At 63.3% G+C, this 12,272-nt stretch overlaps 2 protein-coding genes across 2 annotated transcripts; one reads left to right on the plus strand and one right to left on the minus strand.

The window, feature by feature from the left end:
- Positions 1 to 1,032: 1,032 nt before the first annotated feature.
- On the minus strand, positions 1,033 to 6,965 carry XPNPEP2 (X-prolyl aminopeptidase 2). Its single transcript, XM_054388612.1, has 21 exons — positions 6,920 to 6,965; positions 6,076 to 6,149; positions 5,853 to 5,963; positions 5,701 to 5,764; positions 5,277 to 5,381; positions 5,076 to 5,162; positions 4,847 to 4,993; positions 4,657 to 4,758; positions 4,493 to 4,574; positions 3,939 to 4,134; positions 3,697 to 3,786; positions 3,490 to 3,599; positions 3,323 to 3,400; positions 3,167 to 3,238; positions 2,946 to 3,006; positions 2,735 to 2,804; positions 2,524 to 2,628; positions 2,020 to 2,079; positions 1,809 to 1,885; positions 1,613 to 1,711; positions 1,033 to 1,254 (listed from the first exon to the last, which is right to left on the minus strand). The coding sequence occupies exons 1-21, from the start codon at positions 6,963 to 6,965 to the stop codon at positions 1,033 to 1,035; spliced, it is 2,058 nt and encodes a 685-aa protein (XP_054244587.1).
- A 4,157-nt stretch (positions 6,966 to 11,122) lies between these two features.
- Positions 11,123 to 12,272, plus strand: APLN (apelin). The gene is made up of 3 exons (XM_054388569.1): positions 11,123 to 11,186; positions 11,865 to 11,870; positions 12,094 to 12,272. The coding sequence occupies exons 1-3, from the start codon at positions 11,123 to 11,125 to the stop codon at positions 12,270 to 12,272; spliced, it is 249 nt and encodes an 82-aa protein (XP_054244544.1).

Consider the following 12,272-nt stretch of genomic DNA (forward strand, 5'->3'; position numbering starts at 1 on the left):
TGGAGATCATCCAGTCCAAACCCACTCAAGCAGAGTACCCGCAGCAGCGTGCCCAGGATCACAATGTGCAGCTGAGTTTGGAAGCTCTCCAGACATGAAGACTCCACAACCTCTCTGGGCAGCCTGCTCCAGGGCTCCAGCATCCTTAAATCACATCAAAGAAATTTCTTCTCCTGGTCAAGTGGAACCTCCTGGGTTCTAGTTTGTGCCCATTGCCCCTTGTCCTGTCCCTGGGCATCACTGAGAAGAGTCTGGCCCCTTCTCTTGCCCCCCACTCTTTAGCTCTTGCTGAGCATTGATCAGATCCCCTCTGGGGCTGCTCTTCTCCAGGCTCAACAGCCCCAGGGCGCTCAGCCTTTGCTCCTCACAGAGATGCTCCAGGCCCCTCAGCAGCTTTGGAGCCTCCCCCTGCACTCTCTCCAGCAGTTCTCCGTTTCTGTTGAACACGGAAGCCCAGAGCTGGACCCAGTACTCCATCTGTGGCCTCACTATGGCAGAGTAGAGGGTGAGGAGAGCATCCCTGGACTTGCTGGCCATTCTTCATGCACCCTAACCCTTTTCTGCCTTGCCTGCTCTCTGTGCCTGCTTGTTCTCCCTTCCCCTTGGTCCAGGATGTCCCATGGCCCCTAGTGATCCTCCTACCTGGACGTCTCTCCTCTGAAGACAAACAGGTCCAATGGTTGGACTTGATGACATTAAAGGTCCCTTCTAACCCAAACAACTTCATGATTCTAGGAACTGAAATCCTTTCCAAACCTCCTCAGCCTTGGTGCTGACTCAGCTGCCCAAGGACATAAGGTGGGTGACAGTTGTGGTGCTGGGGGGGGTCACATGAGGCTGGATCCCAACCCCATACCACTTGTGGGCAGACTGGTGACACCGGACACAGCAGGGCACAGCAGGGCACAGCAGGGCACAGGCACCTGCCAGCATTGCTGATGTTTAATCACAAAGAGAAAAGAGAAACCAAGAAAGAGGAAGCCAGTGGCAGGGAGCGGAGATGGTGGCGGCAGGGCGGGGGCTGACATGGGCTCAGGCCTGCAGCGTGGGCAGCAGCACCCCGAGCAGGGATGCCAGGGCCAGTGTGCCCACCATGGTGGTGGCTGTAGTGGCAGCATTGGTGGTGCCATTGCCCAGTGGGAAGGGCTCAGTGTTCCTCTGCAGCCACTCGTGCTCCTCATGCAGCTGCTGTCGCAGCAGCTCCGGCCCCACGCGTGCCCGGATGGTCTCATAGTAGGCATTGAGGTACTGGATCTGCAGCCGGGCACCATGGGGAGCTGTGGGGGGCTGCCCTGGCACCTTCCCCCGTCACTGCCTGCATCCCCATTACCCCTGTTGGCCCTTCCCATCCAGCTACCTCACACCCCCATCACTGTCCTCAGCTGCAGACTCAGTTTGGTCTGGCCCCATGACTCACCCCATCTTCAGACCCTCTCCATCCACACATCCAATCCTGCTCCAGCCTCATTTACCCACCTTGACCTCATGCCACAGTCCTGGTTTCCTGCTACCACCCTGTTTCCACCTCCCCTTTTCTCTCCCTGTACCCCAGCCCCATGTGCTGGCCCCATGCCCCTACTCTGCCACCCTGCTCCAAGTGCCCACCCCGTACCTGCTCCAGTGACAGGAGGCTGAGGTCAATGAGGTTGCGGTCATAGGGCACCAGGGACACCACCTCAAAGGTCAGGAAGGGCTTCTCTCCAGTCTGGTGCTGCCACAGAGAGGCGACCTTGAGTGCCCCAGCCCTGCCCAGAAGATGCTGCTCAGCCCAGCCCTGTGCCACCCTCAGCCTACCCCCATGGTGTTACCTTGGTCTGTGCTTCCACCACGAGGGCGACGTCCTCAATGCGGATCCCGAACTCTCCATCCTGGTAGTACCCAGGCTCTGGGGGACAGGAAGGTGCCCAGTGAGTCCCATGACTCAGCAACTCCCCCAGCCCATCTCACCCCACCCCAGAGGGGCTGGATCTGGCTCCTGGGTGGAGCTGAGTGCTGAATGCTACAGTGGTGGGCACCTACCGATGGAGGTGAACATGCCAGCTGTCAGTGGCACATTGTTAGACTGGAAGCCCACGGGCCCTGTGAGGGACATGGGGTGGCTTACAGCTCCTGGGGACAGCCTGTGCCAGGTGGACACCCCAACAAGGACTGAGGTGTCACCCTGACAAGGACCATGTGGCAATCACCACAGCAAGGACCATGGAGCCACTGCAGCAAGGACGGTGAGACACCCTGGTAAAGACCATAGAACCACCCCAGCAAAGACCATAGAACCACCCCAGCAAAGACCAAACCACCGTGGCAAAGACCCTGAGGCCATCCCAGCAAGGGCCATGGAGCTACCCTGTCAAGGACCATTGGATTATCCCAGCAAGAACCATTGGATTATCCCAGCAAGAACCATAGCACCCTGCAGGTAACAAAAGGCTTATCCAGGCTGTAAGAAGCCCCAGATGAGCCCCTGTCCTTGTCTCTGTGCCCCGTGGCTCAGCCATGTCCCCAGCACCGGTGCCCAGCACCTACACTCGTGGACTGAGAGGAAGTTGCCAACGCCGTGGCCGGTCCCATGCCCATAGTTGAGCCCCACGTCCCAGAGCGCTCGGCGGGCAAAGGACTCCACGTTTCTCCCTGGGGAGTGAGGAGATGGGATGGGCTGGTGAGCCACTGAGACCCCCCTGCCATCCTCCTTGCCATGGGAAGGGCTGAGCTACCCCATGCCAGGCTCAGCACCCACCTGCCGTGCTGGGTGGGAAGACCAGGCGGGATAGGTCGATGCTGCCCATCAGCACACGGGTGTAGGCTTCCTGCCCAGGGGCATGGCAGGGCTGAGTGTGGTAGTGCCCAGGCACCTGCCCAGCACATCCAGCTCTGGCTGGGACCTTGGTGCTGGGCACTGCAGAGAGGTTTTAGACACCTAGCTGGCATGGTGTGGGGTGGGTGGGTACCTTCTGGAGTGGGGTGGGCACACCCCAGTGCACTGTCCGGGTGATGTCTGTTGTTCCGTCCCTACAAAGGGGACATGTGAGGGGGCACGATGCAGCCCTGGCACTGCCTTTGGGCACTCCCTGTGCTGGGGGCATGGGGAAGGACTGGGAGGCTGCACAGTGCCGGAAGGGGCTGCACAGTGCTGGGGGGGAAGAGGAAGGGCACGTTAAAGGCTACTCACAGATATTGTCCCCCTGTGTCTGCCAGGTACATCTCATCCACAGACAGCTTCCTGCTGCTCCCATTGGAGGGGCTGCAAGAGCATGGCAGGGAGAGGGAACTGCCCACTCCCCACTCCACTGACCCCATGGCACCCCCAGACCTGCCCTGGTCATACCTGTAGTGTGCCAGTGCTGCGTTGAGCCCGCTGGCAGAGATGGACTGGAAGCTGGGTCCACGGTTGTGTTGCTGTGCCCTGGAAGGCAGCAGGGAGAGAGATGCTGGGAAGAGGCCCAGCTGCCCGATGCCAGGCAGAGCTGGGGGGACATAGTGGCAGCACTGTACTTGCGAAGGGCATCGATATGCTGTGCCCCTGAAAACTCATCCACCATCCCCTGTGGGACCATCTTCTCCAGCCATAGCAGGTACTGGATGACAGCCACCGCGTCCCGAACCTGGTGGCACCAGGGGAGGGGGACATCAGCACCACCCCACTTCCTCTGCCTGTCCCCCACTCTGGCTCAGGGCTGTGGGGATGGGGACAGCCCTTACATGGGCAGCTCGCAGCAGGTCCTGCTCCTTGGTGTTCTTCACTGCCTTGGCCAGCATGACAGGTGAGTAAGTCTCCTCCAGCAGCTTCTCCTGCAAGGGCACAATGTGGGTGGCATGGCTGGGCATGGTCATCCACCCCTCCTACCCCCACAGCTCAGTGGCATGGGGCCATCCCCAAGCCTGGCAGGACCCACGTCACCCACAATCAGGCTCAGCAACGTGAGTGCCAGTGGGTGCCCAACCTGGGGGGTAGCATTGTAGAGGCCATAGTTGGTGTATTCGGTGCCCAGCCAGATGATGACGTTGCCCTGGGCATAGCGGTGGAGGTGGGCACGTGCCTCCCCGTAGCCCAGCAGCTCCACACAGAGTTTCCCTGGGCACTCTGCCTGCAGGGACTCCCTTGCTGACGCTGACAGCCGTGCCTCATCCACGAACAGGCTGTGGGAGAGCGTGGCATGGGGTGGGCACAGCTGTGGCATTGGCACAGTACCCCCCAGCCCAGCTGTGCAGGGCATGTTAGCAGAGAAGAGGGTGCTGGTGGCTGGCAGTGAGCATACTGGATTGGAAATGGGGGTCAGCCTCAGGTAGTGCTGGAAGGAGGGGGCTGCACCCCGTTGTGAACTGGGGGGAGGGATGCTGGATCTGGGAAAGATATAGGGCTGGGAAGGTACACATGGTAGGACCGGGCACTGTGGGACATAGTGAGCTCAGGGCAAGGGGGCAGCTGGGCCAGGGGAGGGTCCCATGGGTGCTGAACCTTGTCCATGCCCCGTGCCCACAGGGAGATGCTGCCCACCTTATGCTGGTGTGGGTCAGCAGGGTGTAGGAGTAGAAGACAGGGTTGTAGGGGATGTCATCTCCACGGAGGTTGAAGAGCCCTGTCAGGAATGAGACCTCCGAGCCTGTGCCCACCGGCTGCCCTCCCACCTCGGCACCCACCCTGGCACCACGGCTACTCACAGGCCGTCTCCTCCAGCCCCGACAGCAGCACGGCCGTGGGGTGCCGACTGTGCTGCTCCATCTGCTGCCTGATCCCTGCCACCTTCTCCTGCCAGCTGCTCCCTAGGAGGGCAGCAAGTGGCCAGCTCAGCTCGGGGCCCCCCATGGCCCCCGGAATGGGGGCTGCCGAGGGGCAGGAGTGTGGTCATACCTGTGAAGGCTGTCGGCAGGCTGTAAATCTCGCTGGAGGCTACAGGAGGTCTCTGGTCACCCCACACCTCATCCACGAGGTTGGTCTCCAGGGGCAGCAGGGTCCTGCCGGAGCCCTGCAGAGCCTCGCTGTAGCTGTCCCAGGTGTCTGTAAGGAGAAGCAGCCCGTGAGTGGGGGCACCTGGCAAATCCACCCCCCCGCGAGCTGCCCACCTGCTGGCCAACCCTACCGATGGAGAAGAGGAAGGGGTCCAGGCTGACGATGCCCCTCTCGGGAACTGCCTCAACGATCCACAGCCCGATGGACTGAATCCAGGCTGCAGAAGAGAGCTGGGTGACACCGTGGGGACAAGCCACATCCCGGCCCATGCTGAGGCTGGGGAGCCTTGTGGGGACACGGCACCCCCACATTCCCCTGCCCCCCGACTAACTTGTCCTCTGCAGCTCCCAGTTGCAGTCCAGCTGCCTCTCTGCCTGGGTCCAGTAACGGCTGTCGGTCCACAGTGCAGCCTTGTCCTGTGTCACCACCACGGTGCCTGGGACAGGATTGGGGCCCAGTTGTCACCTCTCCCACTCGGCAGGCAGTGCTGGGGATCCCCAGGGATTCATAGAATAGGCTGGGTTGGAAGGGACCTTAAAGATCATCTAGCTCCAACCCCCGTGCCACGGGGCAGGGACACCTCCCACTAGAAGGGATCCCCAGCCCGGCCTATGCGGAGCAGGACCATGCCCTGTCCAGAGGATCCCCGAGGGTGAGGAGCAGCGGGCAGCCAGGTGCTGTGCCCCCGAGCAGGGCCCCCGGGGTGCGGAGGATGCCCCCGAGCAGGGCCCCCGGGGTGCGGAGGATGGCCCCACCTGCCGAGCCGGTGAAGCCGGTGAGCCAGCCCAGCCGCGCGTCCCGCTCCGCGATGTACTCACTCTGCAGCGGGGACAGAGCCCTGAGAGGTGGCCACGGGCACCGACTGCTGGAGCTGGTCCCTGGGACCACCGGCAGGCTGCTGCCTTACCATGTGGGCGTCCGTGGAGGGCACGATGTAGGCGTCAACACCGCGGGCTCGCATGGTGGCACGCAGAGCAGCCAGCCGTGCCGTGGTGTTGGTGGCCGTAGGGGGCAGGTACTGGTGGCACAGGGGGACGTGGGTTAGGGGTTACCAGCTGCAGTGGTGGTGCTGCGAGGTGATCCCAGGCAGGGTGCGCCAGGAGCAGGGAGGGTGGCATGGGCAGGCTCACCGGTGGGTCCATGGAGCAGTCCCTGATGTCAGTCCTGGCAGAGGCAGTCTGGGATGGCTGGCCCATGGCAAAGCCTGGGGACACCATGAAGTTAGGGTTCTGCTGGCTCCTCGCTTCAGCCAGGTGTAGGGGCAGCTGTGACCCTCATCCCCAGCCACAGAGCCAGCCCAGCTTTAGGGTTTTTCACCAAAACCACTGCTTCTAGCCCCAGGAGCAGTGAGTGGAACCCAACCCATCACCCAGCTCAGGAGGAAGTAAAGGCACTTGGGCACAGCCAGTGCCCATGGCACGGCTAGGGATGGGTTCCAGGACTCTGGTGGCATCGTCACAAGGTGCAGGGTTGGCAAAAGGCAGCCCTGAGCATCCCTGGGGCTGTTGGAGGACCTGGCTGGCAGGCACGGATGCACCCCAGAGGGATCTGGCCTCTTTCCAGGGCTGCATCTGGTGCCACCACAGGCACTGCCTTTCCCTGAGCTCTCCATCACCAGCACCACCTGTCCTCAAGCTTTCCATCACCAGCCTGTGGGCTGGGACCTGGTCCTTCATTTGGGGCCAAGCACACCAGGCTGGGGTCTGCATGGAGATGGGTCACCCTTGGCACAGTGTGGCCTTGGGCACTTGGTCTCTGTGCCCCTGAGCTCCTCCTGGGGTTGAGGATTATCTCCCACCACTAAGAGCAGCAGGGCTGGCACCCAGTGGGCAAACCTACCCTTGCTTCACCCAGTGCTGGGGCTCAGGCTGTGGCCAAATGCCCTATGCAGACCAGCCTGGTTCTGGGGGATCCCAGGAGGTCCCCAGCAGGTGCCCAGCAAGCTCACCCACATCCCAACCCCCTCTGACATACCGTGTAGCAGGAGCAGCCAGGCTGTGACCCACTGCAGGGGGGACATGGCTGTACTGGGTGTGCCTGCAGGAGCCGAGGGGACAATTCCCCAGCACCAGGGTGACAGGTCCCTGCTCCTGTGCCTTTGCCCCAGGGGCAGAGGGATGATGGGGGTGTTGTCCCCAACAGGGACAGGGTTGTTGTCCTCCATGAGATCAAACAGCAAAGCCAGCACAAAGTCCAAAGATCCTCCCCCGGAGCTGAGGTAGGGCTGTGCCAGCTCAGCCTGGCGCCTGCCAGCTCCTAGGGGTGTGGGGTGTCCCCCTGGAGCCACTGAGGGCTGACCCGATGTGGGGGCCCTGGGATGAGGGTGCCCAGTGGGCTATGCTGCTGGGGCCGCCCCACCACCCTCCTCCATGGAGACATGCAGAACATCCTCCTGGGCATGGCCATGGTGGTCCCCAGCTGGTGCCCAGGGGCACCCTGAGGACAGAGCTGACAGAGAGCAGTGGTGGGAACAGGAGGGACCCCACAGGGACTGCTAGAGGTTACAGCTGTCACAGGGAGGCAGAAATATCCTTCCTTCCATTGGGAAATATTCCTCCTTCCCATGAGGAAGTGTCCTTCCTTCCACAGGGAAATGTCTTTCCTTCCTGTAGGCAAATGTCCTTCATTCCCCTGGGGAAATCTCTCTTCCGTGGGACCTAAACCGCAGGAGCCAGCTGGGATGTGGCCCTTGGCTGGGGCAACCAGAGCCCTGATGGGCCCCTCCCGACCCCACCTTCAGCTCCTTCAGGCCCTGCCCACGGCCAGCCCCTGACTCCTCTAGTCCATCCCGGCTCATCCCACCGGCACTGGGGTTCAGGGTGGCTGCCCTTGGTCTTGGCCCCGAGCCTGGAGAAGTCCGTGGTGCCATGACAGCAAGGACCGCTGGGTGACAGGGCTGAAGGTGGCACCTGGGCATCTACTGCAGCCCCTTGCCCCCCTTCTTGTCCCCACTGCGTTCCCCCCACCTGCCAGCCCTGCTTGGGCTGCCGTGAGCAGCCGCAGTGCCAGCACAGCGCCGTCCAGCTGTGACTGTCCAGCTGTGGCTGTCACCAGGATCCTGCTCACCACGAGGTGGCACCAGGTCCGCACTCTGCAGCCGCACACACCGCTGTGTCCCTCTGTTCTGTCCCCTGTTCCCTGCCCACTTGTGGGGACCGGCAGCAGCAGCAATAATTGGTGGCCCTTCCACAACCCTGTTCCTGCCAGCGAGGCCGGTCACACTCGCGTCACGGATGCTCCTTAAGCTGCCTGTGCCTGGTGTCACCTCCTGGTCCTCTGCTCGGGGTGAGCGGTGGCAGAACCCCTGCCCCAGCAGGGCACAGGAGGCAGAGGACACACCGAGTGACACCGCAGCTGCCTGGCACTGTGAGGCAGCCCAGGGCTGTGCGATGCGGTTGCTGCGGTGACACTTCTGCTGCCATCCTGCACTTTAGCCACACACGGTCATGATGCCAGTGCAGAGAACGTGCCCATGGCAGTGCCCAGGACGCCCCTGTACCTTGGTCCCCCCACACCACACAGCGACAGGGCTGTCCCCATGCTCCCTTATCCCCAGTTCTGAGCTCAATGCTGCGGTGCCATCTTCAGTGCCACCCTCCCTCCCCCCCGCGCCACGGGGCTGTCTCCTTCTGTGGGTGCAGCACCATCCTGGCTGCACATCCCTTCTCCTCCTCCTCGCCCAGCAGCGGCGGGGGGGTGACAGCAGCCGTCCCCGGGGACCCGCGGGGCCGCGTGCCGCTCGGGCCAGCATCAACAGGACGAAGCTCATCGGCCACCGGCGCGTCCGGTGGGGCCCGGCCCTCCCGCGGGAGGTTTCCTCGAAGACGGGGGGGAGGAAGGCTCTGGCGGGGGACATCCTCCCTTTGTGGGCTATTGTTGGCCTTCCGTCACCTGCGAGGGCTGCAGGGTGACTCAGGCCGGGGGTGACGCGGCCGCAGGAATGCGGAAGGGAGCACGGGGACGTGGCTGCCATCCTGTGCCGAGGCAAAGCCTCGGTGCCCAGCAGGTGGGGGGTGCTCTGGTGGGGTGGGCAGCCCAGACCTTTCCCAGAGCCTGCCAGTTGCATGCAGGGATGGGGGGAATCAAGTTCCTGGACCCTTCCTAAAATGGGCACCCCACTTTGGGGTGCACAGCATTGGTGGGGTTACCCTGCACTGTGCCAGGGGGGCACAGGGTGTCCTCCCACCCTAGTGCCCTCCCACCATAGTGCCCATGCTCACATGCAGCATTCTGACATGGTCCCCACACCCCACCTGTAGCCCCAACCCACAGCCCCCCATCCCCAGTACAGCCCAAACTCACCCCCTCAGCCCCCTAACAGCCTCATCTCACACACCCTGCACCCCCATCTCAACCCTGTAGCCCCCTGACAGCCCCCAGAGCTCATCCTCATGGCGCAAGACACCACCACCACCACTCTGAGCTGTTGGTTCCTCCATCACATGTTGTTTCTGTAGCTCCTCACCTCCTCTTCCCCTGCTCCATCTTGGGGTCACTCCCATGGCAGACAGTGCTCCATGGCCTTCTCTGGCACGAGTCCTCCCTGTGAGCTCCAGCTCTTCACCAGCTCCTCCAGCATGGACCTCCATAGGCTGCAGGTGAGTATCTGCTCCAGCATGGATCTCCATGGGCTGACAGTTCTTATCATCTCCTCCAGCAGGGTCCCCTATGGGGTGACAAGTCCTGCCAGCAAACCTGCTCCAGCATGGGCTCCTTTCTCCATGGAGCCACAGATCCTGTCAGGAGCCTGCTGCAGTATGAACTTCCCACAGAGCCACAGCCTCCTGTGGCCTTATCCACCTGCTCCTCTGTGGGTCTCAACAGGCTGCAGGTGAGTACCTGCTCACCATGGCTGCACGGGGGCAGCCTGCCTCACCGTGGTCTTCACGACTGGCTGCATGGGAATCTCTGCTCCAGTGCCTGGAGCACCTCCTCCCTTCTATCACTGTTTCAGTGCCTGCAGAGCTGTTCCTCTCACACTCCCACTCCCACTCCTCTCTCCAGCTGCAATTGCTCAGGTTGCTGTTTGTTTTTGTCTTTTTCCCAGAATGTCATCCCAGAGGAGCTGCCGCCATCACTGACAGGCTCATCCTTGACTAGTGGTGTGTCTGTCTTGGAGCTGGTGGCATTGGGCCTGTGGACACAGGAGGAAGCTTCTGGCAGCTTCTCACAGAAGCCACCCCTGGAAACTCCCCACTACCAAAACCTCAGACAGACCTGTACCTACAGCCCCCACCTTGGCTGCCCACACAGGGGACCCCTGTGCTGGATATGGAGGACTGGTGGGGGTCTCAGCAGCTCTCATGATGTTGGGCTGATGGGGAAGTGTTACAGTCATGGTTCAATCCCCTAATCCACACCCCTCCTCACCCTGCCATCTGCAGAGGCTGAAGTGTGATGTCCTGGCAAAGTCCAGGGGTTCTGTGGCCTCCCCAGCACAGAGGTCCCTAGACTGTGGGGGACGAAGGGGCTTTTGTGCCTCCCCCCCAGCAGGGACTGGATGACCAGCAGGGTGGGTGGGCAACCCCTCTGCAGGCGCTACCTGGCTTGGGGGGGATGGAGTGGGAGAGGCTGCCATAGGCACTGGGCAAGGGAAGTGCCAGGAGAGCCTCCTGCCCCCTTGCGTGCCAGGGAAAGGAGGGGTGGGCTGGAACTGAGGACCCTGGGCCAGGTGGGGTGGAGGGTCCCAGGGTCTTGGCGCTGGGCTGGGAGGAGGCATCGGAGTCTGAATGGGAGTGAAGTCCCAGAGTCAGGCTGGGATGGAGGGATTCCAGTGCCAGGATGGGAAGGGGATCCTGGCTGGGAGGGGGGTTCCCAGGACCAGGCTGGCAGCAGTGCTGGGATCCGGGGGCCAGGCTGGGTGGGGGGTCCTGGGCCAGGCTGGGAAGGGGAGGATCCAGGATCCACACTAGGAGCAGATCCCGGATCCAAGCTGGGGGGTCCCGGAGCTGTGGTGCTGGGGCCGTGCTGCGGGGAGATGGGGGATGCCCAGGAGGGGGGATGCTAGTTGAGGGGTCCGTCTAGGGAGGTGTCCCGGGGCGGGGCGGGGGCGGATCCCCCCCGGGGGCCCGGCAGCCACATGACGGGGCGGGAGAGGGCCGGGCCGGGTTCTCACCGCCTACAAATGAGGCTTCCCCGGCGCGGGGCCGCCGCTGCCGCCCCCCTGCCTCCCCCGGTATGACTGCGACGCGCTGGCTCCTGGCCCTGCTGCTGCTGCTCTGGCTCGCCCTGGCCGCCGCCGGTGAGTGCAGGGACCTCTGGGGATCCCCCCGTGCTGGGGATCCCCCCGCCTCGGGGATCCCCCCGCCCCGAACCCACACCTCCTTCTCCCGGTGTCCTTGTCTTCGGCCCCGCACCTCTGGGCAGCGGGGCTGGCAGCGGGCACTATAGAGGGAACCCTACCTAGGGGTGCTGAGTGGGGCTGGAGTGGGACCAGCACCCTGAGCTTCTGTCTTTGGGCTGGGAAGGACAAAGCACTTTCATGGGGCCAACAAGCCCCCTCTGCCCCGTCCCCATCGAGAGGGGGACCCGGGAGCAGTCTGCCACCGGCTGCCGGGCACGACCCGCCTCGTGCCACGGGTGACAGCCCAGGGCAGCGCCGGCATGCCACCGGAACGACATGCTGCCCACGGCCGGGCTCGGTCCTTGCGCCGGCTGGGACCCAGATCCGGCTCCACACATCGCTGCTGGGAGCAGTGCTGGTGGTGTTGGGAGCAGTGCTGGCACCAGAGCATCTCTACCAGGGGACCAAGGGGACCGGGCAGGAGCTGGCTGCAGGGCAAGGGCACTGCCCAGAGGGAGGCAACAAGGGGCCTGGGGGGACACTGCCCATCACTGGCATGGAGTGGGCTACAGAAGGGGACTTTAGGAAGGGCTGGGGGCCAAAGGTTGTTGCTGGGCTGCTCTGTGCCCCTCGGAGAGGCTGGTGGCCACGCTCAGCACGGGGTGGCCACAATCGATGCAGGTGGCCTGGCCGCCTCGGCGCAGGAAGCACTCAGCCGCGAATGGCTCCTGTTGGGAGCAATTCAGGAAACGGGCAGGGTGCCCGCCTTGGGCCGGGCAGTGGGAGGTGTGGGCAAGCCCCATGGCATCCCCAGCCCACATCCAGGATGGGGGAGACCTAGCTAACGCTATTCCTGTACCCCCAGGGCCACTGTGCCAGGCGCCAGACGGCAGCGATGCCCAGAATGGCCTCATCCGGACACTGGTGCGGCCGCGGGGTGCGCGGCGCGGGGCTCTGCAGCGGCCGGCGGGCACACGGCGGTTCCGCCGGCCCCGGCCCCGGCCCCGGCCCCGGCTCTCGCACAAGGGCCCGATGCCCTTCTGA

This window comes from Indicator indicator, chromosome 17 (genome assembly GCF_027791375.1).
Source record: "Indicator indicator isolate 239-I01 chromosome 17, UM_Iind_1.1, whole genome shotgun sequence".
In the NCBI taxonomy this organism is placed as follows: Eukaryota; Metazoa; Chordata; class Aves; order Piciformes; family Indicatoridae; genus Indicator; species Indicator indicator.